Source organism: Nanorana parkeri, unplaced genomic scaffold (assembly GCF_000935625.1).
Source record: "Nanorana parkeri isolate BGI_ZX_2015 unplaced genomic scaffold, ASM93562v1 scaffold1076, whole genome shotgun sequence".
NCBI classification, from domain to species: Eukaryota; Metazoa; Chordata; class Amphibia; order Anura; family Dicroglossidae; genus Nanorana; species Nanorana parkeri.
Genome location: NW_017307344.1, coordinates 408,501 through 430,831, shown reverse-complemented (window position 1 = coordinate 430,831; position 22,331 = coordinate 408,501). Strand labels below are relative to the sequence as shown.

The 22,331-nt window shown below is 41.1% G+C and overlaps 1 protein-coding gene across 1 annotated transcript in view; it reads left to right on the top strand.

The window, feature by feature from the left end:
- Positions 1-22,331, top strand: part of NCKAP5L (NCK associated protein 5 like) — a 35,453-nt gene that overhangs the window by 11,269 nt on the left and 1,853 nt on the right. The window contains exons 3-12 of the mRNA XM_018567626.1: positions 3,596-3,697; positions 5,794-5,862; positions 7,240-7,278; positions 8,406-8,525; positions 10,109-10,204; positions 11,592-14,071; positions 18,618-18,783; positions 18,866-18,932; positions 20,367-20,669; positions 20,995-21,110. Coding sequence (XP_018423128.1) covers positions 3,599-3,697; positions 5,794-5,862; positions 7,240-7,278; positions 8,406-8,525; positions 10,109-10,204; positions 11,592-14,071; positions 18,618-18,783; positions 18,866-18,932; positions 20,367-20,669; positions 20,995-21,110 — 3,555 coding nt within the window. The 5' untranslated portion in view covers positions 3,596-3,598. The remainder of the gene's footprint in view (positions 1-3,595; positions 3,698-5,793; positions 5,863-7,239; positions 7,279-8,405; positions 8,526-10,108; positions 10,205-11,591; positions 14,072-18,617; positions 18,784-18,865; positions 18,933-20,366; positions 20,670-20,994; positions 21,111-22,331) is intronic.

Below are 22,331 nucleotides of genomic sequence, written 5' to 3'. Positions count from 1 at the left end.
CATCACCAAGTGCAATGCAAAGCATTGGATGCAGGGGTGTAAAGCACGCCGCCACTGGACTAGAGAAGTGGAGACGTGTTCTCTGGAGTGACGAATCACGCTTTTCTGTCTGGCAATCCAATGGACGTGTCTGGGTTTGGTGGTTGCCAGGAGAACGGTACTTGCCTGACTGCATTGTGCCAAGCATAAGGTTTGGTGGAGGGGGGATTATGGTGTGGGGTTGTTTTTCAGGGGTTGTGCTTGGCCCCTTAGTTCCAATGAAGGGAACTCTTAAGGCATCGGCATACCAAGACATTTTGGACAATTTCATCCTCCCAACTTTGTGGGAACAGTTTGGGGATGGCCCCTTCCGTGACTATGTGCACAAATCAAGGTCCATAAAGACATGGATGAGTGAGTTTTGGGTGGAGGAACTTGACTGCCCAGCACAGAGTCCTGACCTCAACCTGATAGAACACATTTGGGATGAATTAGAGCGGAGACTGCGAGGCAGGCCTTCTCGTCCAACATCAGTACCTGACCTCACAAATGCGCTTCTGGAAGAATGGTCAAACATTCCCATAGACACACTCCTAAACCTTGTGGACAGCCTTCCCAGAAGAGTTGAAGCTGCTACAGCTGTAAAGGGTGGGCCAACTCAATATTGAACCCTACGGACTAAGACCGACATGCCATTAAAGTTCATGTGCGTGTAAAGGCAGGCATCCCAATACTTTTGGCAATATAGTGTGTGTGTATATACTGTGTGTGTGTGTATGTATGTATGTATATGTGTGTGTGTGTGTATATATATATATATATATATATGTTACTTTATAGTGTACCTGTATTAGTTTAAAGAAGTCATTTACTTAAAAGATTCATTGGTTCGAAAGAGGCAGTGACTTTTCACTGCATTGTCCTTTTAAAGCATATGTAAACCTAAGAACACAAATCCACTCTAATGCAGCTTATCAGCCCTTGGATGTGGATGCTGCATTTGTTTTTTTTTTCACGTTTTTCATTCCCTTTATTTTTTTCACTTAGTGATCTTTCCCGTAAAACACTTTTGTTCTAGATTGACTATGCTTACTTACTGTACCTTATCTATAGTAGAGCAGTGTTGTCACGCTAGGCTGCTCTTTGGATTTGGACCGCAAACAGGCCCAAATCTCCAGTGCATGGTGGTGGCAGGCAGTGGGATTTGTAGTTTACAGGAGATAGCTGGGCAAAATGATAACATTATTTGAGACTTCAGTTTAGTGCACAGTAAAGATAACGATTTTCGTTAGAAATTTTTTCGTTTCTCGCGCAAACCCTCGTTCGCTTACACTAAGACTTCCCCGTCAAGCATAGTCAAATGTCGATTTCAGAAATCGTTCGTTAGCCATACTAACCAACCAATTTTTGACAAACAATGTAAATTCCTTTTGCTCACGTGGTGTGTTCTCGCTGAGATTTTTTACGATTGAAAAACCCACTGATCCATTGATTTTTCGTTCAGTCAGAGAAAACATTTCCAACCTGACTGATCAAAATATTTAAATCACAATATCAAAAAACGAAAATTAGTGATGTACTATCAACTGTTTGATTTTGGTTCCAAAGACCATTCATGTAAATCGTACAATGTATGGCCACCATAAGTTACAAGGACAGGGTTTTCTAGCAGGAGCAATAGGTGTTTCTGAACTTGGAGAAAATGTACCTGGACTGAAAAAACAAAAACAAATGCATCCACCCCATCTAAGGGCTGGCAAACTGCAATTATGAAATGTATTTTTGTTTTTGGGTTCAGATATGCTTTAACTGCCTAAGCCTTATAGTGTAGTAACATTATTTTTTAAAGATTTTATGATTTTGGTTACAGGCTTGCTATTACTGTCTGAACACAATTTATACACATTTTTATGGTTAAAGGCAAGGTTCTTCTTTTTAAAAAAAATGCACACATTTATAAAAGAAAAACAAAATGTGCATTTATTTATTTTTTCTATTGGAGCCTTCAGTGGATCATGGATGCAATGCTGTACGACCTGTAGACTCTTCCTCCCATCCATGGGTACAGGGATGGGAGGTAGTGTCAATCGAGTAGAAGTGCTATGACGTCGACCCATTTGTACTCCATTGAGAAGGGTGGCAAACGCCCCGTAGGTTCTCCATCCACAGGTCCTGTCAAAGGATCGGTTAGTCTTTGTTCACACCTAGGCATTTTGTCGCACAAAGCTAAGCGTGACAAAACACTCAAGACATTGAATCCATTTCATGTCTGTAGCCCCTGTTCATACCTGAGTGTTTATCGCAAGAAGAAAACGCCCGTTGCTGGTCCCATAGAATACAATGGGAAACTTTATGCAGCAAAACGTGCAAAAATGTTTTCTGGCGATTCCAAATGAAGTCTATGGGACCAAAAAGCTCTGTAATCTGCCAAAAAGTAGCTCATGTTTTTCCAGAGAAAGGCAATTTATTGCTTGCGACAAATGCTCAGGAGCCATAGAACAGGGGGCCATAGAAATGAATGGGATTCCTTGTCTTGAGCGTTTTGTTTCGAGCTTTGCTTTGCGCGACAAAACGCCTCTGTGTCAACGAGAGCCTAATAAATTACGCAGCTGTGCAGGCGGAGCCACGCATAGCCGCACCAAATTTAAAGTTACAGCAGACTGGGGGGTAGGAGAACCCTGTGATTCAGGTAGTGGGACAGGTTAGGGCCTGCGGATGTGGCCATGATTCACGTAAAGCCATAAATATGGTCTAAAGAGTAATTGCATCCTTTAAATGTATCAACAAATATTATATTGGGAGGAAATACAGACCTCCAGAGAGAAAACTGAAAAACAGATTTGACAGTTGCCACCTGATAGCTCCACCTTTTACGCTTCTGTAGTTTCTTCAGCCGTTAAGAATTATCCTAACATCCTGGTGCTGCCATGGTAACAAGCAATGCTAAAATTCTGGGGTGGTCTTGGCTTACCAACACATTAACAATACACAGGTTTTCGTTATCAAAGTAAAAAGTGCTCCATACACTCCTTTTTCAGTTATGTGTTTAGTACAAAATTATTGGCCGACTTTTAAAGAAAGCCTTTACTGAGATGGATCTGAAGGCTGATATTGTTGACCTTCTTCAGTAAATACTAGGTTTTAGGCTGTTGTTGTTGACTCCACAAACTTTGAAGCCGGTGAATTATGATGACAGCCAGGGAACTAGCAGTTTCTGAAGGAGAAGTCGGGAATGGCAGACTCCATACTCTTCTTACCTTTAAGGCTGTATAGGTGCTTTTCGATGTGAGTTCTGTTGCCGCTGCTCATATTACTACCACTATCATTATGCTTTATTGTTTAGTTCTGTTCTGATGGTAAGACTGCTGCCACTTGAATGAAATGGCTTCAGCTGGCAGCCCAATGAAAACACAAGGCCTTGTTTAGTCTTTGGTATTCTTAGATCCAAGTATGTGTCTGTGCCCTCATGGATGTGCGTCCGCTGTTTTCTATTCCTGTCTCTATTAAATGTCTCCTGTGTTTTGTTGCCTATTTTTTGGAGTCGGGCACGTTGTATTGTGTTGGCTATATGTCAAATGTCAGTCAGTACTAAGCTTGGGTGTATTCCTCTTTTCAGAGAATGACTTCGGAGGTGGAGGACGAAATCCGGCTTATTAGTGGAGGGGTGTCTGAGCCGCTAGTCATCCAGGAGCTTCTGGAAAGATTACGAGAGGTTGAGGTGAGGCAAATGCTAATATATATTTTTGCTTGTAAACACGCTATGGGAATTTATGGCAGTTTCCCATAATGAAATTAGGTGTTTCCTAGAGCAGTCATTCCGATTTGTACCTGGGGGGGAAATGTGAACACTTATTTCCCAAATGTCATTGAATACCCTGTTTGTGTCAAAAACTAAAAATAATTATGTATTTCTATATTGAATTTCCATAAGTTCTATCCAGCTTACCATACCAATCTAGATGTTTGCAAACTTATGGAAGATGTCCATAGGATGTGCTTCCTCAACACACTGACACAATTTCACTCAGCCCTGTGAATATGCACTTCCTTACAGGAAAACATTCATCTTGTAGGACTCGTTCACTACTGGTGCCTTAAGCTACATTGATCAGCATTGATCAATGCCGGCTCATCATTAGGGCACATTGAAAACAATTGTTGTGTGCTGCAACACACTGTGGTTTGTTGGCATGCGGTGATGTGTTGCACTGTGTAAAGAGTTAAATGCAAAAGCATTTACAGTTAAATGCATAGAGTCAAGTAAACTGTCATTTTGTGATATTTCAATAAAGTTACAAAAAAAGTGTGATGCATTGTAATAACTCGTCACACCGACCCAGTGGGTGGGTGTTACTGTGGAGCATACTGTAAATTGTATATTGCCCCTCTAATCCTGCAACTAAGATAGCCGTTTCCACCACTGTGCCCACTTAGATTTCATATAATGGATATAATTTGGCTTCTGGAAATGTCTCCCCAAGCAAGTACATCACTTCCACAGAGCACTGGCAAGATTCCAGTTTGGCACACCAGAAGCCACCCCCCCAGGACAGCAAATGAAATCAATATATGATATTACTAAACATTCTGATTAGAAGGAATCTACTCTCCTTCGAAGGCACTAATCTTCTGAGACTGTATTGATAAAGGGCCAAAACTAAAGTGACAAAGATGGAAGAAATTAAAGTGTATGTCAAGGCAAAAAAAAATATTTAGTACATTTCTGAAATACATACACTTTCCCCCATGTTTAATCCCTTCAAAGTACAGAAAAATACCCTTTTATGTGCCAGAAATATAGCATGCTTCTACCTGCTCTGAATTCGTAAGCACGTGGTGTCAGCCCTGCCTTTTTCATTTCCGATTGATTACAAAGAACACATACCTCTCATCATAACCTCCCACATCCTCATTTCCCATAGGAAGTTTTCAACACACAAGATTTCTGGAAGGAACAACAGGTTGTTGTTTTTTTGCATACACGGGACAAGCTATAACAAAACTCTTTCATTGGTATATTTAAGAAACCAAAAGGAAGCAGATAATAGATGCTCATTGTTTTAATTTGAGAAACATTTGCGCAATTATCGCAGGGCCTACAAATTTAGTATCACCATCTTTTTATTCTACCGGGCCTGCGCTTTCAGAAAATATATGGTTTGGGGGGTCTTTTACAAACGCTAGCAACGCAGCAGTTGAAAATCAAACCAATAGGAAAAAATTGCAGAAAATTCTAAAATGGCTTGGCCAGCTGATTTGAAAAATGTTCCGGAGGGCTTGGCAGCGAAAGGGTTAACATACACTTTTATATTAGGGTTGCGTCCCCTTCATAATAATCATATTATCTGTAAATTCCATACTTACTTTCTGTTCCCAACAAAGAGATGATCATGTCACTGAAATCCAGTCCAGTTACAACAAATGACTTCACAGATCAAGCTACATTAACATACCAGAGTATCAACTTTGCATAGTATTGCATGATGGTGTTTAAACCAGACTGAGACTAGCTCAGATCAAAGATTGCAAAGTGCTTATCTATAATTAAAACGTTATGAGTAAGAGTTCAGAGTAACAGAACAAAGTGTGGAGGGGCCTCCTTATACTTTTCTGCAGAGGAAGCAATAGAATCTAGGCCTCATTCAGCTTCTGGGCCCTAGTGCAGCTACACTCTTTGCATACTCTTTCTTGTTCTTCCACTTTGTTACATGACAAGTAAAACATTGATGTAAATTAGGAATTATTAATATTATTACACATACAGGGAATGATCATTTCCTGCATGTTGTAAATGTTTATGAATGCATCTTGCAGGCTGAAAACTCCACTCTTGCCCAAGCCAATGAAACTCAGCGGGAAACATACGAGCGCTGCCTTGATGAGGTATGTTGGATTGTTGTATGGTTTGTGGAGGCTAAATACACTGCTAGCTGCAATATGATAGCTATCCATATGACTGGAAAGCATCACACTCCTGAAGCAGATATTTATTAGACTTTTATGTGGTAGGAAATGCCCGTTATGGTATTGTATGTAATGTGAACCCAACACTGGGGGGTGTTAATAAATACAATGGACTGTCTATGAAACACACTTGTCCATCCATCAGTGAGAGGGTAGACACTGAAATAGCAGTGTGCTACAGACAGCTGCGGGAATCCAAATATTTCACAGCCCACGTCTGGCTTCAATTATTGTGTCACCCATATGGAATTCCAGAAATCTCATTCCGTATTCGAATCCTGAAGATAAGACTTGATACACATAACTGGGCCCTCAGCTCCTAAGACTTTAGAGCCAAGCACAAGGCTGTCCTATGATGTAATGTTAAAGATCGGCTTAAACTAACTTGGGGATATTGGCTCTGAAATATGCGAGAAGCCTTTTTTTCTCTTTACTTTGTGTTCAAGCATACATGGTTGTTTTATCATCTGTAGTAGGATTGGTAAGGATATCGGTTTAGTATATGGTGATCGATCTGTCTCAAAAGGCTCTGATTGGCTGAGATTTAAAGGCTTTTACCTTTTGTACTAGGTATGTCAGCCAAGCTAAAGTTAGAAAGTGATAGATTCTGGAAAAACTACCACTGGAGCAATGAATAGTAATGTGGACCTGTTCCTTGCATTGTACAAACTGGTGAGGAATCCACAGACAAGGCATCTTCTCTGCCTTGTGATGTTAGTGCTGGTGTAGCAAGTCACCACTGGCCAACTAGGGCACTTAGTTGACCACTGTGTGTGGGTTTCTTTTTTTCTTTACTCCAACGGAGAATAAAGCCAGGATGGGATACATTTCTTTAGTTACTATGGACCCCCAAGACTTCTAACAATGTTAAATCGCTGTCAATCACACAGCAAATTATTGATAGTCTCATAAGTAAATTGAAATAATTGTTTAGTAAATATGAAATTCAAAATAATTGTTACAAAAGTTTTTCTTTAAAAAAAAAAGTTGTGTAAATGTTGTATGCTGACGAATGTATTCTTTTGAAAACAATATTTAAAATATGGTTTTTGTTATATTACCTTCTCAGTCTTTATTTCCAGGCACTTTCATTATTGTGTTAGTAAATGCACTTTGACATCTCATTGGATTTGTAGTGGTAGGTCCTTGTGTTAGCTCATTTCTGGGCTCAAGTCTCCAGAACGTTTCTTAGAATATTTTTCTTCTGACCCTTTTTAAGATGATGGAAATGAACTGGAATGTGAAGGTATTGTGGTGAAATATGTTCATATGTTTTACTTGTATTCTTTTTGATAGGTTGCAAACCATGTTGTGCAGGCACTTTTAAATCAAAAGGTAAGCAAATTGTATTCTTTTTACCTTTTTGTATCAGATACCTTTCACTTACCAACAGTTTTTTTCCCAGGGGAAATAATTTTCTTATATATTGGTAAAATATGTAAGGGACAAAATATATACAGGAACATTTAAATGATGTATCCATGGAGTTGTCACATGCAGTTATTCATTTGGCAATCTCCAGCACTGCTGTAATGCTTCTTATGTGCAAAAGCAGAACTAAAAAGAAATGTTGGATGCTGGGTTCCATCCCACCAGAAACACCATCTGCACGAAGTTCCCCATGCATTACAAACACCCTTTAACTGTAGAGCAGTGAAGTTGTTCAGAATCCGACATCCTGCAGAGAGGATGTGGTCAGTGCAGAGCTTGTCAAGTTTAGCAAGCCAAAGATATGTGTTTACTTCCCTCTGTGACTTCTCTACCAGTCCAGACCAGGGTAGAAGACATCTCTGCTGAGACTCAAAGATGATTTTTTGGGAGACCGAATTCAGTGCAGTAACTGGCACATTTTTTAAAGCTAAGCTGTCAAACAAATTTACTTAAAATGGCACAAAACACGCTAGAAAAGTATATTTGGTGATGGAGTTCAATTCATAAAACTCAGTTTTGGAGTTTTGCTTAAAACATGGACACCAAGGTGTCTTTCCTGGGATCTGTTTTGTAAATCTGCGGAGTGCTGTCAACTTTTTCCACATCTTTCGTTTTCTAGCCTTTTCTCTGAGCTCTCATTTAGTCTGACAGTTGGGGGTTTGTTGTCTTTTGACAATATACTGATAAGCGCAGTGCACAGAAAAGGCCCAAAAGCTGTGGATGTGAGCAGGAGACCAGGACCCTCTTACATATTCTCCAACGCTCTGAAAAGCTAGACCGCTTTATGTCATAGTCCGTACCTTTTTGTTTGGATATTTTTTGAAGGGCTCCAGCTAAGTTGTGAGTTCTGTTTTTATTGGCATGCCAGGGTGGCTTAAAACCTGTTCCTGTAGCCTGCACATCAATGTAAATTACCTCCTAATCTGTTCTTTCTTTCTGTCTCTGATTTTAGACATCTGATTTGCTTATTGGAGACTTGTATTATGTGCGCATTCATTTTTGTGTAATTTAAATTCTGTTACTTTTGCTAGGATCTCCGGGAAGAATGTATTAAATTGAAAAAGAGGGTGTTTGACCTTGAGCGTCAGAACAGAGCATTAAGTGAACTCTTTCACCAGAAGCTGCAGCGCTCCTCAGGATCATCGCCGGAGGTAAGAGCTGTATCTATAGGAATCAGGTCACATACAAAGCACACAGATGAGTTGATCTGGCTTAGTAAATCATGTGACTTCTCGGCCTTTTGGCTAAGATCAAGTGTAGTATCTGTTCTTATCAGTTGCCGGTGGAAGAACGACACCACTCCTTCTCGAGGTGATTTAGGATGGTGGCTTAGTATTTACCGGCGTAATTGGTGGGTGTCAGATGGGGTACAGTCCCTCCTGGTTAGATTCTGACCCAGTGATGCTGGGCTTGTCACCGGTGGTAGGGATGGACCCCTGACGGCACTACCTTCTGATGGGAATGGCTGCGAAGCTTGGTCGAGGCTAGAGGGTTGGGAGGCAGCAGAGCCCGTGGTGTTGTGCCCCCTGGGGGTGGCGTCCCAGGGGTGCTCAGAAGTCACTTGGGTGTGGGAGACCCACTTTGACTCACTGTGCACTTGGTCACACACCACCTTGCAATTTCTGCACAACGCCTCTTGGACAGGCCTTATGGCTAGTCCGGGGCAATTTTTTAGCACCCGGCCCCTAGGGCCTGTCAGCGTGGTGCACTGGCACTATTCCTTTATTTATTGCACCTCATGCACGATTGGCACATTTTTGTGTTTTTGTAAATTTTGACCCACAGATTGCTTAGGGTGCAGGTTCCTTCGGGGCCTATTCCCGATGCTGGGGAGGAGGTTCTGTGCCCTAATATAGGGTTCTCTGCCTTCTCCCGAACCAGGGAGTCTCTCTTCGGGAGAGCTCCCTACCTAGTACTGGGTGGGACCTGTTTCGGCAGGTCCCCGAAGGATCGGGGTCCGCCAGTCTCCGGGCTGGTGGACCAAAGTATCTCAACCCCTGTCAGGAGCCTTGCGCCCCGGGGGGTCGGGAATTCGAGGTCCCTTCTTTATTGAAGGACCAAGCACCCTTGTGCACGTTTTTGTGTGCTGTGATTTCACGGTTCACTTTTTTTGTTCACAGGGGGAAGTTTGTTTTATGATGCACGTCCACGGGCTCTTAAAAAAAAAAAAAAAAAGTAAATCATGTGACAACACATCACCTTCTCTTTTCTGCTATATTGTAACGATGTATCACTGGCACTCTTTCTTCTATTTTCTGTTGTACAGATGTGCTGGTATACTACCTGCTTTTATTTACAATAACATATTTTTGTAACATAGATGGATACAATACCTTTGTAAATGCCCACTATTAGTCAGTAGTGGGTATAGATGGTTGCTGGTACAGCCAGGCACCCAGCCTTTCTCGCTCTTCTTGATTTGTTCTTTTTATATAGTCCATTAAAAAGGCCTTTGAAAACACTCATGTTTTCATAGCTACTCAAAGAGCATTATAGTGCATGTAATGTACTCTAGTGTTCTCTTTGGAATTGGTGCATTCAGATAATTCAGAATTTCTTTTCTTATGTGAATGTATGATACATTCAGTTCTAATATGGGCATGTCTATAGTACATATTAGAAAAAAATACACTTTGAATGATTTCATACATTCCTTATCTACGATATAAAATCCATTGTGAACACTGTGGTTGCAGCTATATAATATTGTTTCATTTATTCTGTTCCTATCCAGTTGCATCCACTGCAGGCTGTATCTGACTCTCAGGGAGGTGATCTAGAGAGGGTGCCTGTCTCTCTTCCACTGGGACAATGTGTACTGCAGAGAGAGGTAATCCGATATATGCGCTCCTCTCCATTGTGGGAAAAACTGAGATTGTTGAAGGCATTGCAAAAATGTCCACCTATTAAATTTAAAAGTATTTTAGAATGCCTGGGCCTGCAGCATTAAATGCACAACTTTTTGCTATGTTCAGTAAGCAGTAGTGACTTTCACCAGTTATACATCAGTATGTACCAATGATTGAAGTCACTCTATACTGCCAACTAACAACGCTACAAGTCACTGCTTTTTATTGCTTCTTGTGTTATTAAAGTGACACTGTTACCCGAAGTTAAATCATAAAAATGCAGTCAAGTACCTTAAGGCCTGGTTCACACTGAGCGTTTTGTAGTGCTTTTTCTGCCCTAAAAAACGCTAAAAAATATGCCCCCCAAAAATCCCATTCATTTCTATGGCCCTGTTCACATCTGAGCGTTTTGTTGCAATAAGCAAAACGCCCGTCTCTGGAAAAAGTACATGAGCTTTTTTTTTTTTTGCCATATTACAGCTAGTTTTGGCCCCGTAGACCTAATAGGATTGGCTGGAAAACACGTTTGCGGTGCTTTTGCGTGTGTTTTGCAGGCTTTTGCTCATTCACGTCAATGAGCTACAATCTGCTCACAAAATTGCACAATCTGATTTATGCACATAAAACAGGCATAAAAATGTGCAACAAAAACTTGCATAGAAACGCACAAAAACGATGTCGCCTAGGTGTGAACCCAGCCTAACTGTTAAAAATGTAGCTTATTTGTGTATCACTCAGCTGAAGATGCTCAAATCATCTCTGAATTGGTACTGACACAGTCCTTCCTTCTGGAGGGTGGCTACTTTTTTCCCCATGGTCCCTGCGTGTGTCTGTAAAGTAGTCACCACTCCAAGCTCGCTCATGTGATGGACTACAATATCATGTTTTGTTTGTTAGTTTGCATTGAGATTGTAGTCTATTACAAGAGCGAGCTTGGAGTGGTGGCTACTTTACAACACACACAAATAAGATACCGTTTTGTAAACCGTTAAGGTGCTTGAATGCATATTTAAGATTTAACTTCTGAGTTTAGTGTCACTTTTTAACAGCACCTTTAAGATGTAAAGCGTCAGTTCACTCAAAATTGGTATTTCAGTTTTTGGTAGAAGGTGAAATTTTAAACTACCTGGCAAGTCTGGTCTATTGGTGAAATATGTACATTCAAGTTTCTGCAGCTGTATGCCTGCTTTGGACATTATGAGAGTTGTCCCACTCTCTTGTTGAATTAAATAGAAGGACCTGGAACAAGCAAGGATAGATGGCTACAAAACTCCCATGTAGACAGAAATTGAGAACTATGGCAGGGAGCTCTCACTGTTGGCTTATCCAAAACTTGTAATTATAGCTTTTCTTTTCTTTTACCCAAAGGAGAAGCAGCGCTCTGGGAGAGCCCAGTCATCTTGTCGCTCCCTAGATACCATGTCTCCATTCCTCAGGAAAAAGGCACAGATCTTGGAAGTTCTACGAAGATTGGAGGCAACAGGATCTCAGTCCGGACCAAGCTGCACTGCTTCAACTTATCTTGGGGCCTTGCCATCGACTAGTGGAAATGGGCTGCGCATCAGAACAGAACATGGCTTGGATTATCTTAATGGTGAGGGTATGACCCCTCAAGAACTTGGTGCAGATGAACCTTGGGCTTCCTGTTTGCTTTTGGCCCAAAGTGGATGGGAGGAATTGCTCAAATGGAAGTCCATACAACGGGAACCACCAGCAGGTAGCCCTGGAGAGGGTGGAGGAGAACACCTTGGTTTGGCAGCAGAGGAAACACAGCAGTCCACACATCAAGCAGAAGGAAGTTCTTCCTCTTCAGATGATGATATTGGAGAACCACCTCCTCCGATAAGTGAAATCAGACCGCGTTTACCCTTAACTGACTTGGCAAAGGGCTTAGCACCTTGTTTGTGCTCCCGTGGAGCAGGAGATAAAAGGGGCCCGGTTGAGGGCCATTCTGATGGAACTGGTTTCAGTAGGGGACACATTACGCATCTTCACTCACTGACGTGCTATAGCAAAAGCATTCATGATGTGGTAGAAGGTCAGCATATGCCAGCAACATCACCAGCAGTTACAGACAGAGGGGATTCCCCAGCTAAACCATTGGGTTCAGAACATAAATATGAAGGACGTGCTTCACCTTGTCCTCCTCCTGGGAGCACTTTAAGTTTACCAAGAGACACAAGTGAATTAACGCACAAGAGTGCAACTCAGGAGTCACAAGATGATTGTTCTCAGCCCTCATCTATGGCTCCTAATCCTTCCTCCTCTGACCCACAAGATGCACTTATTCCCTCCACTGAATCCCGAACACCTCACATCCCATCTCCAGCTAAATTTCTCAAGTTTTTGAAGCTTCCAGGCTCAGCGGAGAAGTCTCAGAGTCCAAATTCTCTGAGGCTCAGCCCTCAGCTCACCCAAACCTCCAAAATTCCTTGTCGGAGCAATAATTATGAGGCGTTTCCCTCTCCACGCCCAAGTAGGAAGGCAGCGGAAGAAATACCTCGTCCAGAAGTAGATGTTGATCCACCATCTCCCTCTGAATTAATAAATTCAGATTCCAGTAGGCAAGGGCAAACTGAAAGTTCTAACAGCTTACTAAGTAGACCTGCAGTACAGTGTTGTACCAAAAAGTCTCATGATTATGAGAACGTTCCAGCTAAAAATTCAGAACTTTCCACTGCAAACCAAACTGTCGAAGATTTGGAGGGTTCTTCAAAATTGGTTAGTTCAGTGTGTTCTTTTGGCTGTTCTCCTGGACTTTGTGCTCATTCCCAAGTAAATTGTACAGAAGATAATCATAGTCAGGTGTCATTCAATAGAAAACATGTAACTTCCAGAAAAACTGTAGAGTCTGTTGGTCATCTCCCATTTAAAGAAAGAATGGGAAAGCTGAGGAGTTCAGACAGCCAACAGTCTGAGCTCACTGTTTCAGGAACAGAGAACGTTAGGGTAATAACTGATGGACCTGAACTACGACCATCAATGAAACGATCCTTAGCTGTTAGTAGTTTAAGGACTCCTGAACCTGGATCCACTGAGAGTTATCCACCACGGTACCATGGCCAAAAGTCTGATGCTGCTCGCACTCGCCAACCTACCACAAACTATCCACCAGGCTCCCCTCATGGACCTCGTAATCAGCCTCGAGCACCACCTGTCCCTAGCAAATCTCCTCGCAGCCCTCATGGCAGTCCAACAAAGTTACCTGCCAAATCCCCCAGTAAAGCAACAGCCAAACCTCTTGTATCCCGACCTCTAAGTGAAGAGCTGAGGCCAAGTTCTCGGCAACCTACATCCTCTAGTGAAGATAAGCAAAGAATGCAATCTGCTGGTATAGGAAAGAAAGCTGGGACATGTCCAGAGTATGCCTGTCCTCGTAGCACAGGCCCACAGGGTACAGAAAGTCTTCCACTAAGTGCTCTGCATTCTGCTATAGAAGAAAAAGTCATGAAGGGCATTAAAGAAAACATGTTGAGGTTGCAGGAACAACATCGTTCACCTTCATCTGATCCTAAGCAACGTAATTCCAGTGGTATTGCCAGCTGGTTTGGCCTAAAAAAAAGTAAGCTGCCTGCACTTAGCCGTAGACCGGAGGCTGGACGAGTGAAGGAGGAAAAACGGGACAGGGCTGCTGGAGGCTCTCCTCGGACTAGAGATGTAAAGGGTGAGAGCCTAAATATCTCCATGTTAATGGAAAAAGCAGAGGATCTGAGAAAAGCTCTCCAGGAGGAGAGGGCCTATATTAATGGACTTTCTCTGGATAAAAATCGTACACTTGTGCCTGTGGACCAGGCGCAAAATCAGAGGTCTTTGACTGCGGACAACTTTATGCAACAGCTTTTAAATCGGTGAGTATCATGAATTCAGAGATAAAATATGTATATTTCTGATTTTGGGGTAATTGAAGCAGGAATGTTGCATGATTTAAGAATGCTGAGGCCCACTCATCTCTTGCCAATTAACATGTCTTATTAGATACAATGAATACTTTAAAAGACTACATACATCAATAACATAATTATATAGTATCTATAAAGCTGATTAACTATCCTGCCCCGAAATATCAAATATGCAAAAAAAATCCTTTAAGTTTTGCTTTAATAAAATAAACTTGTAGTATAAGTTGATCACTTTCTGTTCAGTCAAATAGTGCTTAAACTAGAGCTGTACCTCAAATGGAAAAGATTTTACTTTTTGGGATGGAGCAGGGCAGGGTCAAATTCCTTGATGGGCCTAAAACTTTCTGGGACCCTACTAGATTCTCCCCATGTTTTGAATGACTGACAAGCCTTGCTTGGCTTTCTCAGAAAAAGATAATATCGCTGGCTCATACACACTTCACTGCAGGGTAAGTAAAACAGGATTGCTGCATTGCAGTATAAGGCATAGTTCACGTCTATGAACCCCAGGGTATTGTTGCAGTTTCCAGCAAGTGCATTTTCTAAGAGGATGAACAGTACTGCATGCACTATTCCTCAAAAATGCACCAAAACAGAGGTGTGGTGAATGGGCCCCTAATACTTCAGGTTAAAGTGTCAGAATAAGACCCCATTCACACTGAGCTACAACAAAATAAGCGCTTTTCTGCACATATTTGAGCAGAGCTACATTGAGCTATATCGAGCTTCTTTGAGCTACAGTGCAAATTTTGACATGCTACGTATCACTTCTTTTGGCATTTCAGCACAAGGACTTTGTGGCTGCTACATTGAGCAGTATCCAATCACAAGCAGTCTTTGATGCCCTTTCCTGCTTCTATGGAGAGTGTTCCTAGGTTTCATTTCTGGGCAAAAGCTACACTTGTGTATTGTGACATCGCGCTACATTGTCACGCAGAAACACAGCTAATGAGCGACTTTGAGCTACAACATTGTGCCCTCTCTGTGACTGAAACGTAACATTGGCTGTGTTTCATCCAGCCAGTATTTGCATGGGAGCTGCTCATTCCTGCTGATCATTACTTCTGAATGCTTTGCATCTTTAAAGAGGAACTATAATATATTTTTTAGTAAATCTATTTTAACTGTTAACTTTTATTTTTTAACTTTCGTTCTGTTACATATTTTGAATATTATATTTCTTATTGAGTTTTGTATTTTTTCTCTTTCTGCTTTTCCTTAACTTTTGTGTGCACCAGTGCATTGCAGTAGCACGCCGTACCACAATGTGTGGTAACACAGCATGCATGTGTTAGCGTATTGCAGTGCCATTCAATTTGAATGGCACCCTGACGCACTTGTGTTGCATTGGCAGCCTATTCAATTGAATGGGCTTCCTTACTGCAACACATGGTAACTGCAACATAACACCCGTTAACCCCACCGCAGCACATGGTGTGAATAGGCCCTGAAACTTCTAAAAGTCCTGCCCAAGAATAGACACCTCAAGATACCTGCTGTTGGCTAGTAAAACTGCTTATGTTCTCCTCTCTGGTTTAGTTTCACGTTATTACTGGGGCTTGACTTTCTCGTATTTAGCTAAAGCCAACAACATTTTTGTTCTTGGGTTTAGCTATGAAATCAATTTTCTGCAAGTGACTTCCTGTGCACTGAACAGATAGCTAAAACAATATTATCAGCAGTCCCCCACTATCTTTTGTGAACTACTGAACACCACCTTCTTTTGTAATGTTGAGGTAATCCATAGATCAAATCTGCTGTGTCTGGCACCTGCAAAGCGTTAGTGATATTTTAAAGACATCTTTAGGATGACTTGCATTAACAAAAAGGAAGCAGTAAAGCTTAGTCATTGTGTTTTATTGCTAAGGAAAAAGCATTGCATACATATGTAATGAGCAATGTGACTCCCTATGTACATATATCACTAAGAACTAAACCTAGAACCAGGGATTTTTTAAAGCAACACTTATTGATAGATTGTGTACATTAAAGCTCAGTTTCAGCGAATATTATTTTAATTTTTCATAGAGTGAATAAGAGTCAGATCTCCTCAGTTTGTATTGCTGTCTGTATCCTCATTGGGGAGCTCTCTTCCTGTGCCAGGGACACCAACACAAGAGAGGGTGTGGGTGTCACAGGAATATGACACAGAGAGCAATAAAAACCTGACATGTTCTAAGCCTTCCACACTCTATTAAATAAATGTGCTTTTACTGCTCTCTCCTATTCCATCCCCATCTGAAGGATATCCCATCACGCCCTGCCTATGACACTGTCACCAAGACAGGAAACAACTTGAAATCTCCCCAACAAGGACACAACAACAAAAGACAAATAAAAGTGGCAGAACAAACATATAACTTAGGGGGTTATTCTCTAAAGAGTCGAAGGATCTAGCCATAGCTTCGGCTGATCCTTCTGCTCACTTCGGCCGCCTCTGCTCTTCGATGCAGTCGAACCGAAGGGCTGCTGTATGGGCTATTCACAATAGCCAGTACAGCAGCCGAGTGGCTCATCTGAGTCGAAGGCATATGCTTCGGCTCGACGGAGACGGAGTGATAGCCGAAGGGCCGACCGATCTCCTTGCAAATGACAGCTAAGCATCTCACGGCTCGCTCCGCCCAGTTGTAATGACAGATCAGCATCCCCAAATGACCTGAGGATGCTGATCTGTCATTAATAACTACTGGACGGAGCCGGCCGTGACGTCCCGGCCAGCTCCGCCCAGTTGTTCATAGGCGGGACCTGCTAGAATACTCTGGCAGGTGCCAGCCAATAGGAGACAGTTGAGTGGAGCTAGCTGTCAACGCTAGCTCCGCCCAATTGTTTTCCTTTTTTTTAATCTTTTTTTTTCTTTCTTTTAAATATTTTTCTTTTTTAAAAAACATTTCCTATGTTCACATTTTGAAAATTTTTTCACTTTTTTTTTTCTTTTTCTTTTATTTAACTGTTTTCCTATTCAGCTCGTTACCTTGGAGGTACCGAGCAGAATAGTCGAGCGGAATGCCGCTGAAATCAGCCGTACAAGGCTGAAGTGAATAGCCTTTGGCAGCTTTGTGAATAACCCCCTTTGTCAACTATGGATAAAGTACAGGTTCCATTAAGTTATTTTGCAGATGCTGAAATTAATATGTTAGTGATATGCTACCAAAGGCCTGTCTCATTTATTGGGCATTGTGGTAAGTTGCAGCTCAGAGATTTAGGTTTGTTCTCCTATCTGATCTGGAGTTTGACTGTGTGGTTTTCATAGCAAGAACACCGAGAGGAGGCTGCTGAAGAGTACATTCACACTACCTGCCCAATGACCAGACCTGGTTACCTGTCATCTCTCATTTAAGCTCCACCGAGGATTGTAGTCTGGCAAGTGGCAACAGCCTAAAAAGTGCAGCTTTGATCATAAACACGGTTTGTTCATCAATGCTGCACTGCTAAAAAAACTGAGCACACACATGCCAAGAGTGGCAACGGTTACCCACCAAAATACATTGCAACAATATGGTTAGGTAAGCTCCTTTTTGTTTGTTTTTTTGAAGGTTAGTAGCATGACAGTGAAAAGCTGGGGGCAGGTTTTCAGGCTGAAATGGCTCACTGGACACTTGCTGAGCCCTAGGCTTCAGCGTAGTTTGCCTAGTGAGTGATCCAGCTCTTGTGAGTAGAAAAGGGTTTCATTTAATCCTTGAGTGGTGAGGTCTTCTCATAGTTCTTCCCAGGTCTACACCTTCTTGTTGATCCTCACTCCTCTGTTGTCCTTGTATTCTGTAGTATGAGGCTAAACGAGGTCTTCAAAAGTAAATTAAAGCAGTAACTCAACTGCCACCTTGGAATCTGTTTGTCACCTTTTTAGACTATCAGTGTGCATTCTCTATTGTCTGAAGTTCACTCAGTTACGGCTAATCAAAATTTTGAGTTCCTGACAGAGCACTCTCATTGAAGGAACAGTATAAAGAATGTAACATGCGCATTCTAATCACTTGCTCGAGGAATAAAAATTTAAAAAAAACCTTGATGTATTATGATGTCATTCATTTTGTTGTAGTGTCCTTTAAGAGCTTGAAACAGTTTTTGTAATATCCTGTACTCTGATGTGTGTAAAATCCCATACAGGTTTGTTAGCTATAGGCCTATTCAGTGTGCTTAATTTAAGACAGATATTAATTGTAGCAAATGATCAAATTCATGCAAGATTTAAGATTCTTTTGGTACGTTATACATATCCTCACTCATATAAAAAAAAGCACACATATACAGAGTGTCTGGAATCTGTTACACTAATATTTTGAATAATAAAAGCTTAAATGGGCTGACCATTTTCACTCAGTAATTTGACTCTGTTACACATTGGTCAAGTAACCATATTGTAGGAACTCTGATACACGGTCAAGTTGGCCATTGATGGCAAGTTAATATTCTGCATTGGTACTTTGATCCAGTGCATTGCTGTTGCAAACTCAATGACTTATGGAAATTAAGGAGTAACTATTTTCTCCCATTTCAGGGTGGATGGTAAAGACCCCCCTCTAGAAGGCCGCCTGGAAGGGAAGACACCTCTGCGGGATTTTCCAAGATTATCACCTGAAAACAAGGAAGTCCGACCATTTCGGCCTCCAAGGAATGGGATGGTCACACATGTCCAACGCTGTGAGCAGAAGAACATAGATCAGGTAGGCATATGGTATATAAGAGCCAGATACTTGGGACCAGATGACAGCATTGAATCTAAAATATTCTTCCTTCTCCAAACAGAACAGAGAAGTGGCTCTTCCTCCTGATGAGAGGATTTCTGAATCTATCAATTCACAGCATTTTGCAGGTATCTGAAAACTTTCTTTGTTTCTGTATGCCATGCCGTCCTTTAAAGACTGGAAATTGTTACTGGCTATAAGCTATCTGGGGAAATCTAGAATTTGTGTATAAATATACTTTAGTTCTAGTGTTGTATGATCTGTAGCTGCCTCTTCTCTGTAGCTGCCCCTTCTCTGTAGCTGCCCCAATCCGTTTTATTGGTTACCTGAAGAGATCCCTAGGTTGTGATGCAACAAGCTTTTCCGAAGACCTCCTGCTGCCTTCCACATACGGAGGGGGAGAGAGGTGGACGCTCACTGTTGCAGGACTGGAGATCAAGTGCATTAACATACAATGCAGAACCCAAAGACATTTTTTTTTTTAGGGGGGGTTGGTTTTCCTGGAGTTCAACTATAATTCTGGTAAACACAATTTCCCACAGTACCCTCTCTAATATCATATAGAAGGAAAGCTAAGTACAATGTTTTCAGCAATAAAAGAGAAAGTAAGGAGATAAACAGCTATTTTTAAATATATTTTTAGGTTATGCTATGTGAATGGCAACATTTAACAAATATAAGGTGAGGTGTTATCCCAATTTGGCTGCAAAATTGGAAATACACAATAAACAATGACACTAATAATTTTCAAAGATTTACAGATTGACCACTATAGGTACATTTACAGATCTGATCTGATTTGAGATGCATATCTTGCTTCCATTACAAATCCCAGAAATAAGTTCCTATTCCTCATTTTAGGGTAGTGCGTGGAGCCATGTCATTCTTTTTTTGCCCCTCTACCAAATATACATCCAGAACTGCCAGTTGACAGCACAGATACAGCCTAATATTATAGAGCTATTTATTCCAAACTTCAGCTTCTTTAGGCTTGTTGGCCATCATCAGTGCAGTGCATAGAAATAATGGTGTGGGGTAAGATCTGTATATGTGATGCAATACCCTATTGACCTTATTTATGGGACTCGGGTTAGAATGAGAATCCTAACATATTCTGGCAAAGGATATCTAAAACATTGTATACTCAAATTAAGTTTTAGTGTTTTGTGTTGGGTTTTTTTTTTTGCATTTGAAGAATGTTATGTGATTACTCAAACACTGAATATATGCAAAGAAAAAGTAAATGAAGCAAATTAGTTTGCCAGTAGATTTTTGGTCCTTGAAATTTGAGAATGTGTCTCACATTGGAGATATCTTCGTCCTGTTGCATCTGTTAAACTGACAAAAAAATTGCCTTTTCTACCTTATCCAAAGCTAAAGCAAACGTTTTGGCTAGAGTTGTACTTCAGATAAACAAGTGTGTGGGGTACAAAATGGCCTACTTTGCTTGAGACACCAAGTCATCTTGTCAAATTGCTTGCTTCCTTTCTATGTAGGTGCAGTATTGTTAGGCTCAAACAGTTTGCCCACCCTACAGATTTGTTTTCTATTTTTCCCCACAGCTTGTGACTCACTCACTCGGACCCTGGACAGTGGCATTGGGACATTTCCTCCACCTGATTACTGTGGAGGAACACCAAACAAAAGTGCCCCAAAGTTAAAGTCTAGGCTGGAGTCCCCCTCTGTCCTTCCAGTGGGAAGGTTTTCTGCTTTCCCTAAGGTTCCTAGAAGAGCACGGACATTGGAGAGGGACATGAGGGGTGTAGAGGAAATGTACCCACCAGGACAGCATCAGAGTATCCCAGCATTCCATGCACTTTTGGCAGAACCGGAGCCTGCTGTGGGACACAGGATGTTTGGAGAAGGTATGCCTTTCTAAATCTCCCAGTAGCTTGATTATTAGAAGCGGTAGTAGTGTTATCTTTCAGGCACATACTGTAAATAGACCTAATTAGTAAAGCAAGGGAAAATGTAAAATGTAGCAACTCACACCAACCAAATAGAATTAGTCTTTCCTCGATCTAACGACATGAAGCTGCATTCTAATTATTTACTAGATCTTCACATAAACATTGCTGTTAATATCACTCTTCTGAATAATTACTGTATGTGGTTAATGTAAATGACAGCTTCAACCATTAAATAGCTGCTATTGGTCATCTAACATGGTTTTTTTTTTTTCTAATGCAGATGCGAGTAGGGATCACAGTTTGCCACAGCAGAGCAAGAACTGGACCTTTCCCAATGCCAAGATCAGTGCTGGCTCAGCAGAAAGCTTCCGGTCTAGAGTGCATGATCTGGAGGAGGTAAGGGGAAGTTCTGTGAAGCAGCACTAGTGGAAGGCTGTCATGAAAGTAGTGATATATTTAAATAAATATATTTTTCCAGATTACCTTTTTGAAGTCTGCATTGAAGTAAGGCTGTTACATGGAAATTGGCATATTGAATTTGGGTGTTTAATTCCCCAAAGGTTGTCCTAAGCTGGCCCTTGACGTAAGATGGCAGTCATATAATGTTCATTCTCTAGGACAATAATTCTATATAGTAGTCAAACCCTTACCAGGTGATCAGTTCTTTCTCTGAAATTGGTCAGCCAAGATGTGTTTGCAGAGGTCCAAGACAGAGCATAGATTTGGATCCTTTTCTGATCTGACTGTAATTGATCATATGAAGATCTATATGTACCATTACCCAAAGCCACATGCAGCCATACTTTTGGGACAAATAAAACCTTACTTTATGCCATTAATCTTAAAGATACTCATACAGATTAGCCTTATACTTTTTATGGCAATAATTGATGTTTGTATGAACCACCACAGACTTTTCCACCCTGTAGTTATCTGCTAGGATATTGTTTGAACTCTACATTGAGCTGACATTAAATCAAGACAGACATAGAGGCTGCCATTGCTGACCTACTCCTAATTTCATGGCTGTCCCTGTCTTCAGTAGCGATTCACTGACTGTGAACCAGTGTACAGACAAGTCAGAGTGAAGTCCAAACTCCTGATCTGCATACTTTTCAGGTCAGCCATTGAATCAGCATTACAGCTAGGCAACTAGCATTTTAAAAGTAGAGTTCAGCAATGATGGCTCCATGCAGTACACGCTTCCTCTGTGAGCCTCAGAGCTTTCAATGTCAGCACTTTTCTCATCTGTATTTAAGGGGCAACTGCTGGTACACAGTATATTTTTTTTATAAAAATACATTTGTTTTATTGCTGGGTCTATGTACATACAGTGTGTGTGTTTGTATATACAGTATATGTATGTGTGTATGTGTATGTATATGTGTGTGTGTATGTATATGTGTGTATATATGTATATATGTCCGGTGACGTCGATGTCCGATCGCCGACGGGACTCCCGGAAGCCAGCAGAGAGGGGAGTGTTCTCATTAGCAATCAAAATAATTTTAATCGATTAAAAAGTTTTTAACGATTAATCGAGAAATTAATCTTTAATTTTCACAGCCCTAATATATATCTATATAGATATATAGATCTATATAGATATATAGTAAA